The 25151-nt window shown below is 46.3% G+C and overlaps 1 protein-coding gene across 4 annotated transcripts in view; it reads right to left on the bottom strand.

The window, feature by feature from the left end:
- Positions 1-205: 205 nt before the first annotated feature.
- ZDHHC3 (zinc finger DHHC-type containing 3) overlaps positions 206-25151 on the bottom strand; it is a 67168-nt gene continuing 42222 nt past the window's right edge. For 3 of the 4 annotated variants that reach the window (XM_027871903.1, XM_027871904.1, XM_027871905.1), the window contains exons 4-7: positions 20164-20260; positions 19459-19540; positions 16214-16344; positions 206-4299 (exon numbers count right to left, since the gene is read on the bottom strand). In XM_027871903.1, the coding sequence (XP_027727704.1) occupies positions 4060-4299; positions 16214-16344; positions 19459-19540; positions 20164-20260 (550 nt within the window). In that variant the 3' untranslated portion in view covers positions 206-4059. Of the gene's footprint in view, positions 4300-12826; positions 13668-16213; positions 16345-19458; positions 19541-20163; positions 20261-25151 lie in introns of those variants that run through there. The other variant, XM_027871906.1, reaches the window with a different exon arrangement.

A 25151-nucleotide genomic window follows, 5' to 3' on the forward strand; every position in this document is an offset into this window, starting at 1 on the left:
GGTAACTGTCCATAATTTGCCTGTCCTTCACACCAGGAGCCGTGCTCTACCACCCCTGCCCTCCTTCCCCTTATGGCTCTCTAACTCTTGCTGGGTCTGGTTACACAGGGCTGAGCTTGAGCCTAGAAAGATTCTATAGACTGCTCACTGAAGATGGTGGTGGTTCCACCCTTGCTGGTGATAAATAACACAGCTGAGCCAACAGTGAGAGAAATGACATGTTTTAGTAAATAAAGAAACTCTCCAAGGCACCAAACATTATTACAGACACCAAGAGCACAAGAAAACATTTGGAGGCTGGAACTGAGGAGCAGCACCTGTGGGCTCTGGAGGTGCGTGACACCCCTTCATTTTCTACCCCTGAAATGAAAGAACCCCTCCCCTCCAGCCCAGATGGGCCTTCTCAGAAGGTTGCATAATTCCAGCCAGGGGCCTTAGACAGGCATACAGAAGGCGGAGGATGAGAGAGGACCAGCTTCCAAGAGAGCTCTCTTGTTCCTGGACACAAAAGAAAATGGCCCTGGATGCCAATGTAGAGGCCCAAACTCCAAGCTAAGGGGTTCTCCTCTCACACCCAAAGGCAAACACTTGAGCCCAGCGTTTTCTAACAGCAGAACCCATCTCATGATTCCCTTGGCCCTAAGAACTTTTGCAAATCCTGAAGACTGAGCTTTCAGTTGCGGCCAAGGAATTGTAGCTGGGGATCAATTGCAACCCTGTCCCCCGGTGGGTGGCCGTGTCCAAAACTGCTTTGGTTCACTTCACTGTGGACAGAGCAACACTTCTGCCTCAGGCCTGAGCATCAGGTAGCCAGAGAGGACAGTTGATCAGATGCAAAGGAAAGCCCAGCAGGTATCGGCACCCTAGACCGGGTGTCAGTAATAGGACCGAGGCTGCTGTTTCTGGTCTGCAGATGAGGGGATTGGGAATTGTTCAGCTCTTACAGATAAGACAGTGAACAAGGCCCTAGCTGCCATCTCAAGGGTGAGCCCCACACCAAGATCCTGCTTTAGGTCCATGCTTTAGGGTATGCGCCTCCCTGCTGGGCAGAGAGGTAGAACAAATAGGTTAGTGCACCTCTGATGAGTGGACTGCCCACTTGTTTTTGGAGAGGCTGCGGGGCCGACTGTCCCAAGCCTGGCCTCCCAGATAAATTCTGCAGCTCAGACTTGTAGGCTCTTCCTTCTACCTAATTCCTTTAAGTCAGTCCCTAATGCTACTTCCTCTATCACACACAAAGACTGCATGAAGAACCACAACACTTCCACAGGTAGGCTGGCTCTTTGGTATAAAACTTGTACTCTAAGTCCTAAGCTGCCTCTTGCTGAATGGGAGGACAACACTGGTCCGTACCCTCAGAGAACAATTCCTTCCTTTTGCTTTCAGACAATGACACTGGATTCCTAACCACCGAGTGACGCGTAGTTCAGCAACCAGTCTTAAATTTAAGTTTATCTGGTCCGAAGAGCCATCTGAGGCTCAGGGTGTTCTCATTTCATAAATAATAAAGCTGCTCCTGAGAAAATCAAAAGGCCAACCCAGAAGCCTCATAAAACCTTAAGGGGCCAAAGGAGGAAGTGACCTTCTGGGGTTCTGTATTCTGTGTGTTTATGGTGGAAGCTGCTACAATCTACTGAGTTATTCATTCCCCAGATTCGCTGGTCACATCAGTAAGAGGCACACTAATTGTGGTTAGTGGTAACAAAAGAGATTCCAACACCCACTTTACTTATCATCCTTCACATGGCCTCATTCTGACAGGGTTGTTGTTTTGCTATCTTCTCTCTCTCCCCATCCATGAAAACCATGACATGAAGACTGCCCTATGTCCACATCACAAAAAAATCTGATCTGGCTTTATTAAGTGGGGCAACCATGCCTTCTTTTGAACTTAGAACCAAGATAGAGTAGTATACTGCAGCTGCTGGGCAGGTTTGAAGCCAGCTCAGACAAATCCTGGCAGGGCAACTTGAGTTAGTTTTCAGCTGATTTCATCTAAACGGGGACTAGAAAAACAGGACTGAAGCCCAGCAGCCTTAGTCAGCAGAAGGGAAGGGTTAAATCACAGGGGGAGTTGGGGGGAGGGGTGGATAGTTAGGTTTCTGAATGACATCTGGCTAAGGGGTGATGACTCGGCCTCATACCAAGGGGCCTGGTGGGAACACTAGGCAGAAAGACCATTCCCCTTTCTTAAGTTGGGGGGTGAGGCGAGGCTATGACTGAATGGAAAGCAAGAGCATTTCTGCCCCATCAAAGCTGTATTGTCACAAGTCAGTATCCAGTTGCCAGGATCACACCTGACCAGGAGATGGTGTGGCCAGGGATGTTAGAAGACAATAAGTGGTAATGCATGTGTGCGTTTGTGCGTGTGTGTGTGTGTGTGTGTGTGTGTGTGCATATGTGTGTGTATGTGACCCACAAGACACATGGAAGGAAAATCCAATGTTTTCTTTTGCATCCAAACAATAGCTGGACACCTCTCTGATTAGACTGAGGGAGCACATCAAAGGTACCACCCATCCACTTGAGGAGGAAACAAGTTTCTTGGATACAAAGTTTGTTGTTGCTTTTTTAATATGCCAACCTAACTGCTTTAACTGGGACCCTTCTTTGGAGGCTGACTTTTTCTTTTTCTTTTTCTTGTAAAGACCTGAACTGCTTTTAAGGTTTTCTTTAAAATCTGCTGGGGGTCCCATTAGCCTATGTGAATTGGTGAATTTTCCCTGTAAGGGAGATTTAAACTAAAGAGCCCTGACAGAAGACCCAATAGCAGAGAGGTTGAACATAAACATTCAGGCCATCAATTGGCATTATGCCCTTGCCCTTCAATGGATTTTCCTACATGTAACACACTAACACTCACACTTACCCATTATTTCATAAGGTAATATAATCTCCAAATTGTTCATCTTGATAAAGGCACTTGGATATATTGGACATAAGCTTTTTTTTTTGGTGCCAGCCAAACCCTGCTGACTAATCAATGAGAATCACCTATCAGTGGGCTGATTTCCTGTGCCATGTTCCCAACATGAGCCATATCTCCCAGTGCACATATGCATAAATTAATCTCCTTAGTACTGTACATGTTGAATTCATCACTAGAGTTCTCTTTTAAATTAATCCTGCCACTGGAGACATGAAAACAAATATGCCACCTCAGTGGTACAACCCCTGACGTTCTTGTGAGTAATATATTGCACTCTGGGCCAATCGGTGGCCAGGCATTCTAAAAAATTAGCTAATAGTGGGACGTTCCTTTTTGTAGTGGCTATTATCCCTCTGGGTTGACTTTTCTAAGTCTGAGCCCAAGGTAAGAGGAAGTCAGGCCATTGTACACAGAAACACAAGACAGCAAATTATCGTGACCTGCCCTGCCTTCTCTCCCCTTTGCAACAGGAGATATTCCCTGAAACGCTCCCACATTTGGGGAAGTGCTTTTATTTCCTAATTTCTATCTACTCTAGACGAATTAGACTTAGTGCCAACCTCCAGAAGTCAGGGATGTGACTGGGGGCCACAAATCTCAAGAGTCAGGGCCCTGCCATCAGGCTTTGAGCCTAACTCTCCCTTCTAACCCCTTCCTCCATTCCAGCTTTCTCCACTGACTCCTGTCGGGCTCTTTTCTGGTCTGCCTTTCCTGAGCTCCACTTCCAAGGGCCTGGGAATGAGTCTAGTCTCTCTGGTTCTTCAGAAGGACAGGATTCCCAGGAGAAGCAGAGGTAAAAGGAGTCAGCCTCCAGGATCTACTTTGATGATGGTAATAAGCTGAGAACGGTGGCCAGAAAAACAGCTCAGTGTCCAGCATGACAGGGAAACGTGACACTAAGTGCAAGGCCACGTTCTCAGAGAACCACAGAGAAAGGCTGGTCCTTCTTCTCTCAAGAGTAAGAAGGGGAGGAGGAATGGGTTAAAAGGGAATGGTCTTTCCAGACTGGAGGTTTTGGGGGAAATCCCATAAGCTGAAGTCTTTTCCTTCCTGCTTTGGGTTTTCTTTCTAAAGCGTATCACTGGGGCTGCAGGCCCTTCCAACATCCCCATCACACTGGCTAAGCCTCTTTATGATTTTACTTCCTCAGACTCATCCAAGTCTTGTGAGCAACCTTCTGAGCACCCTTCCCGGCTTCCCGAGGCCGTTCCTGAGGCCACTGCTGCAAGAGCTACGTCCGTCTTGTTGGCCACGGTTGAAAAAGGGTTAAACCAGTTCAGGGAGAAATCGCCGCCAAAAGCTGCTTTCATCCCTTCCCAACTGACGGTCCTCTCCCAAGTTGGGTCTTCATTCTTGAGCCGCTCGATGCCCTGGAGGAAAAAAGGGAGAGAAAAGGGGGGGGAGAGAGAGAGAGAGAAAAGAGAGCTGTAACACCTCTAAGCAAGGACGTGAGGCAACTCTGGACCCCGCAAGTCCCACTGCATGCCCTGCTCGGGGCTAGGGCTTCCCATTCCACGAGAGTAGCCGTGGGGAGGGAGGCAATGGGGACGTGCCACCTGCCCCTGGAGGTAACATGCAGAGGTGGGAGTGAGTGCTTACTGCTCAGAGAAGCCCTCGATCAATCAGCGTGCATTTACAAAGCGCCTACTATGTGCTGGGCACCTGTCTGAAGTGTTGGGCGTACCATGGCAAGATATGAAACAGTACGGGTTCTTAAGGAACTTTCAGAGTACCGATTCAAAGAAACTTTTAACAAGCATAGTCAATGAGGAGACAGATGTGGCCAAAGTTACATAACCAGGAGGCGAGCAGGCTGGCCCCTTCCACGCAACGGCATCCTTGTCACAGGGCAGGTAAGGGTGGTAGGCGGAGCAGCACAGCAGGTAAAGGAAGAAGGCCGGGTGTGCAGAGAATGTGGCCTCCCTGTCCCTGCCCCCAGCTCTGTCCCTCCTCCTCCAAGTCCTGCCCGTAGTAAGAAACATCCCAGCCCACACCAAACCTAGGCACATCCCACGAGAGCAGGGACGCACGAGCCTGAGGCCACCATCCTTCTGCTCCTGAGCAGCAGACCAGCCCGCCCAGCTCGTTTGAGTGTATGATGAAGGCGATCCGACTGACCACATGTGATGAAATGGGCAGCTTAGTGACTTTCAGATGCCCAAGTGAGGCCAGCTGTTGGATGGGCCAAACTTAACACCCAAGCAAGAAGGTGGCTCCCACCCACAGGAGCCTGGGGTGCCTCTTAGACCCAGCTTGAGAATCTCTCGGCCAGCAGGAAACCCAATGACTGAAGCATGTGAAAACCCCTCTCCCTCCATCACGGGCACCATGTAAAGGAAATGGAATGAGAGAGAGAACCAGCCCTAGGGGGAAAGGGGCAGGACCCTCTTAAAGCACACACAGAACCAAGCAGGAAGGGTAAGCAAAACTTTCAGATGAGACCCAGCCATGCTGCCAGCCTTTCGTCCACCCCCATCCACTCACCTGCTCCCGTGGCTGTTACTCACCAGGCAGGCCATTTAAAAGGAGAGCATGGGGAAGAAGCTACAAGAAGTTAAAGCCAGAGGCTGACGGTTAGCCCTCTTTCCCGAGGCCCCAACCACAACCACCAGCACAGGATCCCCTCCTGTCCCCAAACCTGCTGATCAGAGAGCCAAGAAACGGGTGGGGGAGAGGAAGGGAAGGCAAGGCACCTACTGTGCAACAGGCACTGGGCTAAGGGCTTTAAAAATATCATCTCATGGGATCCTCACCAAAACTCTGGGAGGTGTTGGAAGGAAGAAAGGCAGGGAGGGAGGGAAATGAACAAGTGTCTATTAAGCGCCAACTGACAAATATTATCAGGATTCGAATTAAGGTCCTCTAGCTCCAAATCCAGGGCCGTGTCCGCTGTCTCATATGGCCTGCCAGGAGGCCACCTGACGTGAACCAATTATGCCACCACCGGCCACGTGAAAGCCTCTCACTGTCTTGTAACTGCTGCATTCTCTTCTCTCCCCACATCCCAAAGTGGTGGCTCAAGGTAACACATTATCGTCGGTGAGGACTTGACTAGAATCTGGACTTTTCTAGCCAAAAGTGACCTCATAGATCACCCTATCCAAACTTCTCATGTTATAGCTGAGGCAGAGTGGAGAAATGACTCACTCAAGATCACACAGCACGTGAACGACGAATGAGGTTTAGAACCCAGGACTTCAGACTCCTGCACGGGCCAAGTGCTTCCTCTTCCCCTCCCCCCACTATTACAGTTCTATGGAATGTTTCTCTGCCACAGGAAGCTCTCTTCCCCCTATTTCTGAAATGTGGGTTTCTTAGATCTTGGTAAGACAGTGTCTTGGGGATGGATGTGACAGCATACTCTGGTCCTTTAGTGCAAGTCACCTGTTTTTTTTTTTTTTTGTTTGTTTGTTTTTTTATCCTGGGAGGCAATGGCCAGGAACTCAGAGAATTTACTTAGGGAAATCCTGATAGTTTTCCTGTATCTGGTCATTTGTAACCTGCTAATATTCTGGGTCTCAGGGTCTGAAAAGTCCCCATCTGGGATAGTGCCTCTCACACCTCATGGAGCCCGTGGTAAAAATTCAGGAGAAATTAGTTTTCCATTCATTCACAAGATCGTGAAACGTCACAGCTGGAAATAGACTTTATGGGTCAGTCAGTCCAATCCGTTCATTTTACAGATGGGAAAAATGAGATTCAGTGAGGCGAAGTGATTTGCAGTGCATAGAGTATGGGAGTTGGAATCAGGAAGGCTTGATTTCCAATCCTGCCTCAGACACTTGCTAGCTGTGTGACCCTGGGTAAGTCATTTCACCTGTTTGCCTCAGTTTCCTCATCCGTAAAATGGGGACAAAAATAGCACCTACCTTCATGGCTGTCGTAAGGACAATGAGATAACACGTCCCCTGCACCATAAACACTAGCCCGCTAGCCAGGATTGAAGCTACAGCTTCTTTCTCTTGAGCCAATATGTTTCCCATAGTACCACACAACTCTTACATTCACCTGGGGAGGAGTTTGGCTGACTTGTGATTTCACTGGATGAGAACTCCTAGTGAGTAAATTCTCCTTACCAATCTTGCTAGGTATCTGCTCATCAATTCAGTTTTAGGGAGCTGCCTGGGCACTGAGAAATTAAAGTACTTGCCTACGGTCATAAAACCAGTATTTGTTAAGAGCAGGGATTAACGGGATCATGGACCTAGAGGAGGAAGGGGCCTTACTGTCATTTTACAATTAAGGAAATTGAGGTAGAAATGATGTGACTTGCTCAAAGTCATACAATTAGTGTTTGAGGTAGGATTTGAACCCAGGTCCTTTCTCCTCAAGCCAGGGCTCTTTCCTCTATACTACACTGCCTCCTAGAACTCAGTCCTTACTTTAAGACCAGCTCTCTATCCACTCTGCCAGACTGCCTCTGTATTCAGCTCTCTACCCACAGAGCTTAATATGGTTTATCCTTTGAGAAACTGAATTCCTTGTAGTTCTTTTTAACTTTCTGAAGTAATCTCTTATCTACCAGTTCTTTTAGCCTCACAAAAACCTTGTCAAATACATCAGGCAGACATCATCCTTCCTATTTGACAGACCAGGAAACTGAGGCTCAGAGATGATGACTGACTTTCCAATCCGTCCTCAGCTGTCCAATCGATCCTCCCAAATGGGCAAGTCAGGCCTGTCACCCCTCTACCTATTCAATCGGCTCCCATGACTCCCTATGGAGCCCACCTTTCCAGCTTTCTTACACTTTATCCGCCCTTTTGTATGTCCTCCACCATCCAGGGACACTGGCCTTCTGGCTTTCTCACACACCACACTCCATGTCCCACCTCAGGGCATTTTCACTAGGCATCCCCCTGCCCAGAATGTTCTTCCTCCCTATTTCGACCCCTCAGATTCCCGGCTTTCTTTAAGCGTCACCTAAAGTGACCTCCTATCCGAAGCCTTTCTCAGTCAAATTTAATCTCAGTGCCTTCCCTGTGAGACGACCTCCTAGTTACCCTGTATATGCACAGTGGTTTACAAGTGGTGTCCCCAACTAGAGTGTAAACTCCCAGATTGCAGGGACTGCTTTTTTGGGGGGGGGAGGGAGATTTGAGGGGGCCTTTCTTTGTATCCCCAGCACTTACAGTGCTTGGCACATAACAGGTACTTAAATGCTCACTGACTGACTGACTTTAAGAAGTCAAGTAGGTAATCAGAGCTAGGGATCCTCAGAAAACAAAGATGATTAAGTTGCTTGTCACCATGCACTCAGAAAATGAAGTCTCCCATTTCAGTGAGATGAAAACAGTAGAAAAGTGGAGCCCAGGAAGCCTAAAGCTGGCTGTCCAGCAAAGAAGGTAAGTAAATAGTAACTAACTCTCTCTCCCTGGGGACCCGAATTCACTTCAAAGTCCTCGTTGGGTGAGGGGTAGGGGAGTAGAAGAGCAAGGAGGACGACGGGACTTCCTTCTTTCGGCCTGCAGAAGGGCCTCAGCTGCTTATAGACCAGCTAGTCCAACCCTCCCATTTTAGAGCTGAGGAAACTGAGTTCCAGAAGGGAAGGGGATTAGAACCCATGTCCTCTGCCTCCCCTCCTACCCCATCATGGCCAGGTGCCAGAAGTCTGAATGAAGAGAGAAAAAAATTCGGGTCATCTAATGCTGAAGTGGGTTCCCTAGGCCTGGGCAGGTAGAGTGGACTTTGAGTTACTAGCTGAAATCCCTAACTCTGATGGAGCACCACACTATAGCATGAAGATTAGAAACAGAAATGCCTTAAATGCAGTTCCTAGAAGGTAGGGGCTGGGCCACTGACTTGGGTGGAACAGGAGGCCTAGGGAAATAAACTGTATCCAGGGCAGAAGTGAACCAATTTCTCTCCGTGACCACACATAGAATAAAGCTGTCTCAAGGACTCAGAGGATCAAGAGGACCTCCCACTACCTTCTTCCTTAGGCCCTCAGACAAAGTCCGGGAGACCCACCCTCTGGGCTCTTTTCCCAGGCTCTCCTCACAGGCTGGGAAGCAGTATTACCCTACAGATGGCCAGGACACCTGTGGACTACTGTTCCCTATGATGAAATAAGTCTAGCTCTTCTGTTCATTCCATTCTTTAATTTCCATAAGATGTTTTCGGGTAACGATATGCCTTGCCATGCCCTCATGGAGGCAGGATCCCTTGGCTGGGTCATAGAAAGCCCTTTTCTTTTCCGAGTGTATGCACTGATATCCACACATTCACACACACCCAGAAGGTTCAGACACAGCACTGAGGCGAGACAAGTTCTCTGTGGGTGTAGGGGGAAAGGAAGGTTTCCGTTTGACTGAATCACTGGGAGAAGGGCAAAAGCCGACGAATAGCTTGCTCCCGCTTCATGGGGAATTCTTTATTTTCTACAAGGCATTCTCATATATATCATTCTCTGGGGGTGTTAGATATATTGAAAAACAAACCAAAAAAAGGTAGCCATACATACAAAGGACAAAAATACAGGTTCATCTATATCATCGATACACAGGATGATACAAGCCCATCAACTTCAGATTACTCAGACCCATTAACCATTTGGAGGATTACGTTAGCCCCAGCTTCCTCCTCTGCTTCTGTTGCTGGCCTTTTGGCTACTAAGTCACTTTGCCCAAATACATTAGGGAAAATAAGTCAGTTTGGCCAGGTCAAAGCCACTTTTCTTTTGTAAAACAGATTGGGTGGTGGGGGAGATGACGGAGGGAGGAGGTAAAGCAGCCGTAGACAGTGCCGTGCACTACGTACAAAGATGTATGGGCTGATGGGATTGAAAGGAGATTTTTACATTCTCTGTGGATCTCAATGACCCCTGCTTTCCCTTTCCCATTGGCTTAGATGACCCAAAGTTGGTTGGTACGTGCAACATACCTCAGGGTCTCAGAAGGGAAGTACTATGTGAATACAAGGTGTTATTCAATTCAACAGAAAGGCTGACTAAGTGCAAGGCACTGTGCTGGGCTCTGGGGATACAGAGATGAAAAAAGGACACAGTCCTTGCCCCCGAGGGGTTTACAATCTAATGGGGGGGGAGGAGGAAGAATATAGCGCAAGGCGCCTTCCTCACAACAACCCTGTGAGGTAGGTAGTGCAAGCTTTACTTTCCCCATTTTGCAATGAGGAAACTGAGGCTCAGAGACGGTGAATGACCTGCCCAAGGTCACACAGATAGTGAGTGGCACAGCAGGATTTGAACCCAGGTCCTCTGACTCAAAGTTCAACATGTTCCCCACTACACCATGCTGCCTCTACTAAGACCAAACACAGACAGGCATATACATATCTGTACACAAACTAATTTGCATACAAAATTAATCAACAGAGCTGCATTGATTTGCATATGCACACATTCATTTTGCATGAAGTTAACATGAGCAGAAATCATAGAATTGTTGAGCTGCAAGGGGCCCACAGAGATTGTTGCACCCAACTCCTTCATTTTGCAGACGAAACTGAGAGCAAGAGGCAAAAAGATTCGGCCAGCACCAAATGCCAAGCTCTGGACTCTTGGACCAGTGCTCAAACCGCACCACAAATCAACATCCTGTACAGGAGATGTGCCCTGGGATCCATGGTTTTTAAGATAGAGAGAAGGAAGACAAAGGAATTTCAGGCAGTATTCCTTTGTATCCCAACAGCACCTTTCCTTAAGGTGCATCCAAGGATGCCTCTGCCCACCTTTATCACAGGCTCACAGGATTCTACAGCTGAGAAGGAACCTGAGAGGTCATCTAGGCCATCTAAGCCTCCTCACTAGACAGAGGAGGGAGCTAGGCCCTTGGGCTAAGGATAGGCGAGACAGCCCGTGAGTGGAAAAGCCAAGATCTGAATTCAGGTCTTCTGATTTCCCATCTATGACTCTTTCCACCACATCAAACTGAGTCCAAATTCAATAATGCTACACTAAGGAAGACTGTAGGCTGACTACGATTTATAACCCTACAATGTGCTTCTTTTGGCAAATGTTATCATCTACAGGAGAGATTATTGATCACAGAGAAAGCTTCCTATGCTTTTAGGGCACAGAAAATTCAGTACATGTGTACATGCAAAAACATTTACTACTCTCCTCAGATACTCAGGTAAAAATCTGAAAGGGACTAAAGAAACAGAATCTAGTTCAAAGGAACAGAAATGTCCTTAGAAATGGTGAAAATGGCTTCTGTTTCAAAGGCATTCAAACACAGAGCTATGTTTTCTTATGTCCCATCCAAAGGGGAGTTGGATAGGAAGAGGGTTGGGGTGAGTTTGGGATTGTTGTTGGAAAAAGGCAGCTAAACATGGCAACTATCAAAAAGCTAACTCCAAGCTGGGGATGAGCCACTTTAAGACTCCTATGAAGATTCAATGCTGATTTTTTTCTTAGTATATATATATTTTTAAAACAAGTAATCAGTATTATTACAGAATTAAATCACCTAATGTACAAAAGGAGAAAATATTGCTAAGAGGTCCTGAAAACGGTCCTGTTCTCTCCTCTGGACACTGGAAAAGTATTATTTGTTGCATAAATAGAGAAAGTGAGGCAGGGAAAGGAAACTGACTTGGGCAAGGTCACTGAGTGAGCTGGTCAAACAGGAAGGAAATGATTTTTTTTCAGTCCGAAAGGTCACAACCAAAGAGCTAAGATCTCTGCAAAGCAATACTAGCTAGATAAAGGCAAAGTTTTGTTTGCAGTTGCTTTTTCTTGTTCTAACTTGCTTTTAACCAAGGGGTCACATGCAAAAGACATTCCCCTTTTTCCCAAGAACCCAGCTACTGTAACTGAAGTGTGAAATCATATCTCGACTTCATACAGAGCAGAGGACTGAGATTCACACAGTGAATCTAGTCCAGAGAAACCAAAGTTTTGGTCCTTGAGACATCTTCTCACCTGATGGGCTGAGCCAGTTAGAAGCTCTTTTTCCCCCAGAGAAGGAGTGTTACAATATTGGTTAAAAATGAACTACAGGAAAAATAAATCACATCAATAGCAAGGAGAATTTGCTTATTTTCTCCTTATATTGCAACAGGTCACAGAGCTAAATCAGAAAACAAGTTTTGGAAAAATTTTATTGCATGTGTTTTCCATATGGAAGCATTGAACAGAATCAAAAAGATGTGGCACATTCACATTACTTTCTGAAAAGTGGCACAGATTATTGACTTTCTCACACCCAGATTTGGACCGATGTTTAATACATTTCATTCATACTCTCAAAATGAAAGCTAAAAAAAGGATATTTTTTTAAAAAAAAATCAACCGATAAGAACCCAGACATCCAGCACTCAAAATGTCTTCCCACCTCCCTCCAAATACATTCATGGATTCCTGCTCCAACATAAAACCCCAATCACCTTGGTCACAGAGGTTGAGATCACCTTTTTGTTCTGTGTGCCCTTCCTTCTGCTGGATCTGTGAAATCACAGGCCAGTCTGCACCCACTCTCCCTGCATCATCTATGACAGTAGCATTCTGAATCCCTAGCACATAAAACCTCACTGCTTCCAACTGACGTGTGTATGTGTATTTATTACTGTGTGTAGATATCAGAGGGTGACTTTGCTTTGAGGGGTTTGTAAATGTTAATCCCTGAAAATGAATCATTCTAGAGAGGGTGTGTCTATGCCCGCCTATAGCAGGGGCCAGCATTCTGATACCAAGGTCTCTGCCACCTCCTCCACATCCCCCATCACCAACACTGTTTAACTGGTATCTCACTGAGGAAACAATGGCTTGAGCTGCTCTCTCATTCTTCTTTTAGTCTAAGGCATTTTGCACTGAGGAAAAATTGCCCATCCAAGTCATTCTACTGACTAACAGAGGGCACAATTTCTTGATTTGGTGGAAACAGTCTTTACTCCCACTTACCCCATCCCTCCCTCCCTCCCTCCCTCCCTCCCAACAAGGCAGCTAGACTGAACCGCTTTTCCTTTATTAGGAGCAAGGAACAGAGGCCCCCGGGCCTTGTTTTAAAGCTACTCCCACCATCCCAGGAAGCCAGTGCCCCAAGGGGCCCTTCTGATCGGCTCCATTCCCTGATCCTCAACCTTTCCCAGCTCGGTGACTGAGTGTCCATCTTCGGGGAATTCCCAGGAGCCCCACTGCTATCCCCAGGATGTTCCTCCTCCCCACGCTGGCCCCCAGAGGCACTGGGAGGCAGAAGGCGCTCTGTTCTCACTGCTGGGACCACCACAGGCCAGTCCCACCAAAGTCACAACTCGCACAGTTAGGAGAGGCGGCCACGACCACCAGGAAACAGCGCCCCTTCCATGTTAGTTATGCCAAACAGAAAGCAGAGAACAAACCAAAGGCCAGGACAGTTAATTTAAAGGGGTTTGGAAAAAAAGAAGAGGAGGAAGGAGGAGGAGGAAGAGCTCCAACCACCAAAAACTGCCTGGATAGCCTGAGAAAACAGAGCTCCTCAGAAGAAGGGGGCTTTTTTTTCTCTGCAATGCTTGCCATTTTACTTGATGTTAAAAAAAGTTTTTGTTTTGCTTTTTCGGTTTAAACATTCATGTAAAATTTATTGAGCGGTAGTGCTGTCATGTGGCTTTGTGTGTACTGGATGTGCTGGTCAAGGATCCTTCAGACCACATACTGGTACGGGTCTGCTTTCCCCTGGTCGGGTGTAGCAAATGGGTTAAGCCACGCTATAGAGAACGGGTGGCCAAACACTGCTTTCATGTTCATCCATTTTGTTTTTTTAGCCCATCTTCTCTCTTCCTTTTTCAATTGTTCTATTCCCTGAAAACAAGAACAATCACACTTTCAGTCAAGCACTTTCATCACCATGGTTTTGTTTTGGGGGAGGGAAATGTCCATTGCCTTGTGGCAAATGAAATAAAACTTTGTAGGGTTTTAAAAAAGTAATCTAGAAAATACTTTCCTTTTTCTTCTTTTAAATTGGAAAAAATATAAAAGAAAAATATTATTTTTTTTTTTAAGCAATGGGGTAAAGTGACTTGCCCAGGGTCACACAGCTAGTAAGTGTCAAGTGTCTGAGGCCAGATTTGAACTCAGGTCCTCCTGACTCCAGGGCCGGTGCTCTATCCACTGCACCACCTAGGTGCCCCAAAAGAAAAATATTATAAAGTTATATGGAACTTTTTTTTAGGGGGTGGAGGAAATACACATTTGTAAGCATTCTTTTTTTAAAAAGAGGAGAAAAAAACAACAAAACTAGCAGACATCTAACAATCACCTTCAATGTCTGATTCTTTAGAACACAAGGAGTTTTTGTGTCTGGAACTATGGCTTGTTCTTAAGTTGGGCCTAGTGTAGGAGCTAGGAAGGACCTGACATCATGAAAGATATAATGATAATTAATTTGGGACCAATTTCATGGTAGATTTGTTTGAAGAAACCATGACCAGTTTGCAGACAAAAAAAAAAGGTTAGAGAGTATTTCCAGTGTGGTTAGCTTCCCCAGGAGTGCTCACAGAGAGTGAAAATATGAGTGGCATGAGGAGCAAGAGATACACAAATAACTGGGAAAAGGTTAAGAGAACTTTAAATGAGGGTAGAGGGAAGTCATCAACAGGAAAAGGAAGATACTAAATTAGTAAATGTTAAAAGCAATAGCACAGACCCTTTCCAACAATCAGACCAATCAGCCCCCGTTACAATGGAAACAACTTTAGTATTCTTTACACAGAGTAAAATGAAATCAGGGTCGAGAGCTGTTATCAGATCTCTGGAGGACAAAGGTATTCCTTTTCTCGCAACCTGAGATAAACCACATAGTTACATTACCATGGTCAATCAGTACCAGTACCAGGGAATGTCTTTGGGGTCCCCAAGAGGAAAGGAGGCCCTGGGCGTGTGCCCAGCCCTTGCTCTCTGTCCACTGTTGCTTCTAGGAAGGAAGGGGAGCCAGCAGGCCCCACCTTACTTTACAGGAGCCAACTGGACTCTTCTGCCCCTTCTAGAAGTCACAGTGGCTAGGGTCAACAGGGAAGGGTCCTGGCCCAATCACCTGTAACTTCTTCACCTCAGGGGACCCCTGCTCCGACAGCTTGCAGTTCTGGGTGATCAAGACTTGAATCAAAGGAACCCTGGTGAGAGCCTTTGTTCAAACACTATTTATTTCTTGGTAGGAATCGCCAACAACTGGTCAGTAGGGGCCTTTGTTAAAGTTGGACAGGAAGGACCTTCCTTCTCTGTAATGTGGAGGCACTAGGTAAAAATACAGACTTAATGGGGACCAATAATACTGGTAGGAGTGAGGAGGAGAAACTTTTCCTTCAGACAGAAAAAGAGTGTTTCTCACGGCCTCCTTCCCAGAAGGCTGTGGGGGTGACTAACATGACCCATCACAAGCTTTCTACTTTCTCACAGGACTGAAAACTTACTGACGGCAGGAATAGTGTCTTATAAATTCTTGTAGTCTCGCCCTCACTGTCATAACGGAGCCCACAATGGTGATCTTCACAGAGTGGGTGCTCAAATAAATGTGTATGTGTGTGTTTGTGTGTGCGCACGCACGCACACAGGATACACAGGGTGTTCCCAAAGTCTCAGTGCTATTGAAAGCTACTGAAGCTCAAAACAAGTCAGCATCTTGAACAAAGACTTCTGGGACACTGTGAACGTGGGCACAGGCACGCGTGGACCGTAGCATGATCGTCTAGCAGAGCTGCTGAAGCATGCAGGAGAAGGCATTCTTCCCTGCTGGTCAAACTAATCCAGAAGTCACCCTGTCTCCACCGGAGGGCAAGCATGGCAAGGATCACAATGACTCTAATTGAAAAGGAGGTTGCCAAGGCACGCCCGGGGCCAGGCCTGCGGAAGCTCAAGGCTCTCTTCCTGCAGATGTCCCTGGGGCTGATTTCCCCAGGCTTCTAAGACCACCCTAGGGCTGCTGGCTTAAGGTCAGTCTATGGCCCTGCCTCCAAAGAATGAGTGACCAGTGCAGAATCCCTGACCAGTCCTTCTGCTCTCCACTGTAGCTCCTGTTGCGTTTTCTCCTCTGCTCTAAGGGCCTGAGTTTACTGTGAAATCAAAATGCAACCCAGAGCTATCGAGGTACAAGAAAGAACACTTTCCTCTGGTAATAAGAACGCTCCAATGACATTACAAATGACTAGCCTTGATCTCAGATGGGGGAAATTCCTGCCAAAGATTCCCTTCATATAGACTCAGTAAGAGTGATGCAGATGTAAAGTCGCACAATATACATGTAAACACAAAAACCTGGTATCTCACCAGCCTTCTTTACCTCGGGGCCTTAGAGCACACCCGAGTCACCATGCTGGTCACGCCAGGGTGGGTAGGGGCAGGGGGGCACTCACCGTTTCATCCGTGCAGATGGAGTGTACCTGGGTCCCAAACATTACTGATGTGAAGATGAGGAAAAGGAGGGCTTCAAAGCACAGCAGGATGAGGAGAATCACTGTGGTGGGCGGGGCGAACGAGCTGCATTCTGCAAAACAGAGATGTGGAAAAGGCCTTCAACATTGGCCTGGGACCATTCCTGCTGCAGCCCTTTCCCAATCATAACGTAAGACTCGTCTCCTTCAACTGGAAAAAGCAGAGGGACGGGGAGGAGGACAACAAGAGAATGACAATTGCGTGACACTGCTGCTGTGTCTTGGGAAGATGACAGAGATGACGGGGAGAGAGCATGTCCACAAAAACAGGCTCCTTTGCCTTCATTTCCACAGGGACTGTTCCTTCTGAAGTCAGTACTCGAGGAGAGACCCCTGAGGACCGGAGACAGAGCAGGAGGACCCTGCTGAGTGACCTTGGGCCGGTCCCTTCCCCTCCCCTCAGCTCCAGTTTCCTCACTGGTAACACGGGGGGGGGGGGGGGGGCGCCTGTACTTGACACTCCTCTTTTGCATTAAAGTTTACAAACCCCTGAGCTCTTCGAGTTTCCTCTCAACAAGCCTGAGAGGCAGGCAGTGCATGGAGCAGCATCGCCATTTGGAGTCTCTGAGCTTTTTTAGCCAGCTTTGAAATCTTCCTTGTCTATGCCATTCACTGGCAAGTCACTGCACCCTGCCTGCCTTGGGAGACCTCTTCTACTGCTAGGTTTATCATTACTTAACTCTGACATCATTCTTTAATTTTTCATGCGCATGTGCCCTCCTCTTCCCAACTAGACGGGGACTTCCTGGCCATTGACAATCATGCCGCCTGCCCCATTGTCATGGGCCTCCACCTTCGGGATCCTGGGCTCTGAGAGGAAGCTTCCTTCCCTTCTTACCTGAACAAGGCCTCCAAGGGCCGGTTAGCGAGTACACTACTAAGCATCAAGTCGTTGGGGTTTGAAGATTCCTGAGCCCTAGTCATTCCAACTAGAATGCAGGGAATAAAGCACTGAAGAAAAAGTCCTCGAAGCATTCCCGAGTATCATTCTCCCTCCTGACTACACACAAAGGCTCCCACGCTGGCACTGCTCTGATCTGGCAGGTTTTGTAAAGACACCATCACTGACTTGCTTCGTATCTCACCTGGTTCTTGCAATGACACTATTAACTCTGCACAAAGGGATCGACAGATGATGTCGCTTGACTCTGTGGGGACTCAGCTTCCTCCTGTGACAGACAGCAACCACAGCTGCGGCTCCCACTTCACGGGGCACCGGGAGGTTCACAGGAGACGATGCACACACAGCACTTTGTAAGCCGCGGCTCTCAGAAATAATAGCTTTTGTTATTACTACTGGCTACTATCTCTGTGGAGACAGTGCAGGGAGATGAAGTTCGCCGAGCCAGAGTCTCAAGTTAAAAAGGACCTCAGAAGCCATCTGGCCCAATGGTTCTGAACAAAAAGCTCTTCTTCAAAAGAATCTCTCTTTTGAGAGAGACTAAAAGAACTCTGGAAAACAGAGCTCTGAGAATTAGCCACGACACCTTTTCACTGGCATCGATAGCTGGCTGGCCCGGTGAGCAGGGCTCTGCTGTAGACAGCAGACCTTCAGGGACCCACGGTCTCCTGCTGTGACTCCTCCCACAGTCCTCTATCCACCTGGACCCAAGAGGGTCCCGTGGCGCTCTTCTCCCAAACCCAGTGAAAGTCCAGGCCAGACTCTTCGGATGTGGCACCGTCCCCTCCGGGAGCAACCGCATCCATTGTCAGTCACGTCACCGTGTTGTGGGCCACTCCCGTGCCTGGGAGTCTGTGCCTACACTACCCCCCTCACTTCTCGGGAGAACAGATGCTTAATTCTAGCAGGTTCTGGTACAGTTCCTCCATCTCTGGGACATTTTTAGGATGTCTCCATTCCCTCCCCAGCTGATGTGTGCCGCCAACTAACTTTAACATTAGTTTAAGTGGCACATATCACAGCACATCCCAGAGTCAGACGTAAACTCTGGGGAACCTCTTGGGATAGTTATCGGCCTTCTTTGAACACTTACTATTTGATTTCATTACACTTTCTCTTGTCTCTTTATTAGTTTGTAAGCCCCTTAAGAAGGCAGACATCAAGTCCACTCTTTAATATGAATTCCAAGCTCCTAGTATAGTAGCCTCTGAAGCTAAGGAGTACTTGCTGACTGACCAAGGACCCTGGCCTGTGCGGCCCTGCAGCGTCAGCCATCTAGGAGAAATAAGCATGGGGGATGGCAATCTCTGAGCCACTCCCTTCCCCATCTACGTCCTTCAGTCAGAAGCTTGGGGTCTGTGACAGGAGACGACAATGCCTCTCCCCTGAGTGACGTTGTAACACACAGAAGTAGACGTGAAACAGAGAACGGAAGAACGGAAGACGTGAATGAGGAAATAAAGAGAGAAGACACAACAAAAACGACAACTTTCTAATCATACAAAAATTCTGGTATCCTTGAGACGCCTCTGTGAGATAACTGATCACCAAAAACTGCTTTCTAATTCCTGCACATACAACGAAGGTCGGCGTTTTTAACATTCTAGGATTTCTTCACAAAGATTCTGAGCACGACAAGCGCAGCTTCACAAGTGCCCTTTCCGCAGGCGGCACCGCTTGTCTCTCAGAGCCTGTGAGGTTCTGGAGGCTCTTCTGAGGTGGTTTCATGGTATCTGCTCTTAAATGTCCCATTTTAATAAATGTTCTTCTCCATTTCTGACAAACAAACAAGGTTGTGTGCTCTTCATTAGGGAAAATTCATCTTCCTATTAGAACACTAGGATTTCTCTGGACAGTTCAAGTGAAGCTGGTCCAGAGGAGAATAAGGTGCCTTGTACTGCTTATCTCACCTTATTTAAAAAAGCAAATGCTTTTTCTCTCTACATGGCTGAGCATTTCTCTTCCTCCCCTGAACGGATCTTCTTGGTCCAGCACCAACTCACTGCTGGTACACTGATCTTCTTGGCTGTATTTTCCCCAGTGCCTTCTAAAAATCTTCATCTCAACTCCTGACTTGACTTTGCATTGGGACTATAATAGCTGAATAGATTGCTATGCCTTATTAAGATTGGTTTGTTTTTTTTTCTTTCTCTCCTATGATTTGCAGGGAAGCTAACGAAATCAAGTAACCCCAAACCAAGACCAAACCTTCAAAGTTTGCTTTCAACCTCTGTCTGGGGGAAGGAAACACTGGCTGAATACTCACCTGTCCAGTCTTCTTCAAAACAATACAGGAAATGAAATCCCACCATGATGAGGGCATGCAGGGAAATGAGAGCTATATACATCTGCAACAAAAACATGGAAGAAATGCAACTTCAGGGACTAGTGTAAGCTGAAGAAATCAGGTCTAAGGACTTTCAGATATGTGAGCATCCTAGGGATAGTGGGCTGGGTCAGGGAGGATATAGAGGAGGAACAGCAAGTTTGGCTTGGGCGTAGCGCTGCCTGGTGAGCCTTGATAAAGATGCAGGCAGCTGGCCACGAGTGCTAACCAGGGAGCCTTGTTGTCCCAGTCTCTTTCTTCTGATGTGACAGTTGTTCAGTTTTGATTTTGTGAGTTAGATCCCAGGCAGGGCTGATCTTGGCACATGACTCCTGGCTATCAGTGACCATTAGCTGTCACTTTCTACTGTTCTAAGAATGGGTTGGGAAGGTCCTAAAAAACCTCAAATTCCATCAAATGACCAAAACGAAATTCTTTAAATGATGTCACTCGTTAGGTCGGGACAGTCTCTTTTCAAGGAGACAGAAATAAAGGCCCTCCGTATGCAATCTGTGTAAACGGCCACGATGCCCATGACAGTATTCAGAACAGTATCAGTGGCTCATTATGGCCCCTCCAGCATTTAGGAGATCGCTGGCCCTTTCTGGAATCACTGCCTCAGGGAGGGGTGAGGGACCAACTTACGGTGAACAGCACGAAGTACTTCTGGTTATTCTCTCCCACACAGTTATTAACCCAGGGACAGTGGTGATCCATCTTTCGAATGCATCTCTTACAGACACTGAAAAAGTGAATAAAGCTGACCTTGAAAAATATCATTAGCTTACCTGAAAGGCTAAATGTAAACGAAGATAAAACCAAGCCACCCAGAAACATAACAACAATAAAAATAGTTAACGTTTACACAGCACTTTTAAGGTTTGCAGAGCACTTTACAGATACTATCAAATTCCTTATAATCACCCTGTGAGTGATTGAGTTATGATTAACCCCATTTTACAGATGAAAAGTCTGAGGTTGATAGAGGTTAAATAACTTAAACAAGATCATAAAGTTAGTGTAGCGGGATTTAAACTCAGGACTTTCTGCCTCCAAGCCCAATATTCTATGCTACCTAGTTGCCTCAAAAACAAAACAACAACAACAAAAAAAACCAAAACATTAAAGGATCCCTTATTCCCTGTGATCTGCCACAATGACAATCCAGCAATATTCCAGGATTAAGAGAAAGAGTGTGTATGCTTGCAAGAAGGTATGATGTAACCCTTCAGAAAATAAAAGACTTTTGGTATTATCAGTTTACATAAGAACATTTTTTTTTCCACCTATGTATAACACTTAAGAAAATATAAACGAATGGGAGAAAGATAATATGTTAGGAAGGCCTAAATCTCATCACTCCAAGACCATAGGCCAAAGCCATTGTTAGCTACCATTCTTGCATACTTGTGTCTAATACCCTTGGCTAACATTACAAAGGCTCCCGTCTGCAAGAGAAGCATCTTGACTGAAGGGGCTTTGGGAAAAAGGGGTAATATGGTGCGGTACCACTCCAGAAGTGGTAAGGGGACAGGAGCAGCAAGAACAGAACCAGAATATGATCTTTCCAAAAAATTTCTTACTTGTCAACATAAAAATTCACTGCCGATAAACCAAAGAACTGAACTCTTGGCTCCAAGCCAGGGGTGGGGAACCCATGGCCTCAAGGCCACTTATGGCCCTCTAGGTCCTAAAATGTGGCCCTTTAACTGAATCCAAACTTCACAGAAGAAATCCTCTTAATAAAAGGATTTGTTCTGTAAAACTTGTACTCAGTCAAAAGGCTGCACCTGAGGACCTAGAAGGACACATGTGGCCTCGAGGCTGTGGGTTCCCCACCCCTGCTCTAAGCTTTCTAGTGGCTCTACTATCTCTATTTATTCTAAGCCTTTGTGAGTGGGTGTTTCGTTGGCCATGGAGAAATGCCAAGCGACCCAGCATCTTGATACAAGTAGCCCAAGAGTTCAAACAAGCACTCACAAAAGCCATTCCTTTTTTTTCTGCCCCAATCTTCTAAAAGGGAAAAAGTATAAACACAGGAAGGGTGTAACTTCAAAAAGAATAAAGGTAAGCTGTACAGCCAGATAAGAAAAACAAATATACTTCAGGAAGAACAAAAAAGTGATGATAGCAAGTTCAGAACTGGTCCAAGAGACACAGAATGGTCCTTCAGTATGAACAGAAATCAGGCTCTTTCTTCTGAGGTGCAAACAACTGCTCAAACACAGGCTAGCTGATAAGAAGGAGGGTGTATAGCTACAAGGGGCTACTAAATTTGGTTGATTTTTTGATTGTGTTTAAATTGGTCTTGATTTCCATTTTTGGTGCCATGCTCAGTAGCAATAAATCTGTGAAGCTCAGCTCCATCATTGATCAATGGCTGGTAATAAAGACAGGGTCATGGGGTTGCATTCCCTATGGTTCTGCAGCCACTGACCCAACATCTTTAATTTGACAATGGGTAATACTGAGTTATAAGAGGGGACAGTAATGACTCAACACACAGCTCTATCATCCCTACTGGAAAAACAACTCAAAAGCACATAGTGGGCCAGCAGAAACATCATAATCTACTAAGGGTGGTACAAAAACACAGTAACAAAGAAAGTACGAAAAGAATTCAATTTAAGCTAAGATTGATTAAGCACCATATTCTCAGTAACTGGGAGAAAAAGACCAAAAGACCAAAAAAACCCAACAAACTGGAAACAATCCCTGACACCAAGAAGCTACTATACTCTACTGAGGGGATATGACCTGAACATAAGTAAGTTAATCCAAAGTAATTTTGAGAGGGAGAGAGAACTAACACCTTTGGGAAGGAGGGAGATCAGGGAAGGCCTCCTGGAAGAGGTGGCACCTTCTAGGGATTCTACATGGCAGAGGAGAGGAGGGCACCCATTTCCAAAGTCTGGGAGTTTTTAAACATGTCACCTGCTGGATCAGGGAGCTGTATTTCTGAAGACACATCACTCTTCATTCGGGTTTCTAAATGACTGTTTCAGAAGAGCCCACCCAAAGCATTTCTCCAAATGTTTGATGAAACCTAGAGGATGCACTTGATGCAAGACCTCTGAAAGAGAATGCTTTCTACCGGAGTGCAAATAAACACCAGTTCTGGGGGAGGGGGAAGGACCTCTTTGTGTTCTGCTGACACTCAGCCCTCAGACCAGAAGGTTCGCTAGATACCAAGGGGTGTGGTATCTCCTTATCAGTAGGACTCCCTGTTCTCCTTTTATCTATTTATAAGTAGTAACCAAAATGAAGCCTGAAAAGCAGTGATGTAGATTTTGGAAAAGGGAAAGACTAGAGAAATAGGTCTTTAATAACCTAAGACTACAGTACTTAATTAGGAAACAGGAAAAATAAAAGAAGGTGAGGTTAAAGAATCATGCCTCTTCTTGCAAATACACTTCAGTTTCACATGTCTAGGAGGTGGCCAATCAATCAATCAATAAACATTAATTAAGTGCCTATTATGTGCCAGGCACTGTGCTAAGTGCTGGGAATATGAAAAGAGGCAAAAGACAGTTCCTGCTTTCAAGAAGCTCAAACTCTCACGGGGCAGACAACAAGCAAACAAATACGTACAATCTGTGTACAGAATAAACAGGTAACAAGAGAAGGTCTGAGAAGAGGGCTTAGCAAAGACTTCCTGTCAACAGGTTAGGAATACTCTTGAACAAAGGTAAAGTTATGATGGTGCATCTCCTTCCTCTCTCAGCCCGAGAAGAACAACCCTTCAAGGCCCTGATCTTGGCATCCTCTTTTTTTTGGCTAGGCAATGGGGTTAAGTGACTCGCCTAGGGTCACAGAGCTAGTAAGTGTCAAATGTCTGAGGCTGGATTTGAACTCAGGTCCTCCTGATTCCAGGGCCAGTGCTCTATCCACTGCACCACCTAGCTGCCCCTTGGCATCCTCTTTCAAGAGCAGTTCATATTAGCAATAGGAACACCACCACCTGCAACCCAGCTGTCCCAGAGCTTTGCCGTCTATGCTACAAGCAGGACTTGATTCACACTGGTCACACCTGTAGGAAAGGTTTCAAAGGTGCAGCCCCCAAAGGGACTTTGAGTGAGGGTGACAAATAGCATTGCGGTTATGGAGGGTCTCAGGGCACAGGTATTTCCTTGGAAGAAAAGGACTGTAGATATTACCACAGCACTGGGAAGAACATTCACCAAGTTTAAAAAAAAAAAAAAGGCAACACATTTCTGAGATGCACAGTACAGTTAAAACTTTCTTGAAATTCTGTGAGGTCAGGGCAAGTGTATGTCAAATCAGTCAATCAACAAGCATTTATTAAGCCATTAATGTGTTAGGCATTGAGCTAAGTGCTGGGGATACAGTATGAGTGGAAGGAAAAGTAATCTCAGAAAAAAGGGATTAGCAGCTAGTGGGGGTAGGGAGGAGGGGGAGAAGGGAGAAGCAGCAAAAGACAGACTGGAGCTGAATCTTGAAGAAAGTCAGGGAAACCAAGAGGGAGAGGTGAGGGAGAAGGGCCTTCTGGGCATGGGGAGCAGCCTGTGCAAAGGCATGGCGATGGGAAACTCGAGTGTTGTGTTTGAGGAAATGGTCAGTGTAGCTGGAATGTAGAATCCTGAAAGGTCAAAGACGGACAAGTTGTAAACAAAGGATTTGATATTTGATGTTGGAGGGAAAAGGGAACTACTAGAATTTACTGCAGGTGCGTGCGCACGTGTGTGTGTGTGTGTGTGTGTGTGTGTGTGAACTACTAGAATTTACTGAGGGGTGTGTGTGTGTGTGTCTCTCTCTCTCTCTCTCTCACAGTCACACCTACACTTCTTTTGCAGCCAAGTGGAGTATGGTCTGCAGCAGAGAGAACTGAGCGGGGAGACTAATGAGAAGGCTACTTCAACAGTCCAGAAGGAGGTAAGGAGGGGGTGGACACGGTGGAGGCTGGGTGACTGGGAGAAGGGAACAGACAATAGAGATGCTGTAAAGTTGTCACCAGGATGCAACAACAGGTTGGTTACTTGGGGTGAGTCCGAGTGAAGAGATACCAAGATACCAAGACGACAAGTCTGGATGACCGGTAGGATGTGGGGGCCCTTGACGGTGTTAGGAAAGCTGAGAAAAGGGACATTCTGGGGAAAGATAAGGGGTTCTGTTTTGGACACAGAGAGTTTCATAATACCTCTGGGACAACCAGTTTGAGATGTCTACAAGGCAGTTGGTGATGTGGGACTGGAACTCAGGAACAATATTTGGGTTTGATACACAGGGTGTCCCAAAAGAGCAGCTTTAATACATTAAAACATTACTATTAACACTAAAAACTGCACTAAGATTTCTGAGATACCTTGTACAGATCTGGAAATCCTCTGCATAGATATGAGTATTGAACCCACGGGGTTTCACACAGATACAGACACGTACAGACACAGGGGCACACACTGGATACAAAGGAGGCTGACATTTAATTTTTTTATATAAACAGAGATCAAGTAGGTCTCTTGTCAAGTTAAGTCAGGTCCACGGCACTGACTCTGTCTAGGAGGCTGGTGGTTTGGGCTTTAATCAAAGGCCATGCTTTCATCTGCTCCAAACTGTAGGCCAACAAGAGAGTTTATATCATTTAGAATTGAGCGGCTGTCAAAGAGCATTCTCTG

This window comes from Vombatus ursinus, unplaced genomic scaffold (assembly GCF_900497805.2).
Source record: "Vombatus ursinus unplaced genomic scaffold, bare-nosed wombat genome assembly UNPS02014799.1, whole genome shotgun sequence".
In the NCBI taxonomy this organism is placed as follows: Eukaryota; Metazoa; Chordata; class Mammalia; order Diprotodontia; family Vombatidae; genus Vombatus; species Vombatus ursinus.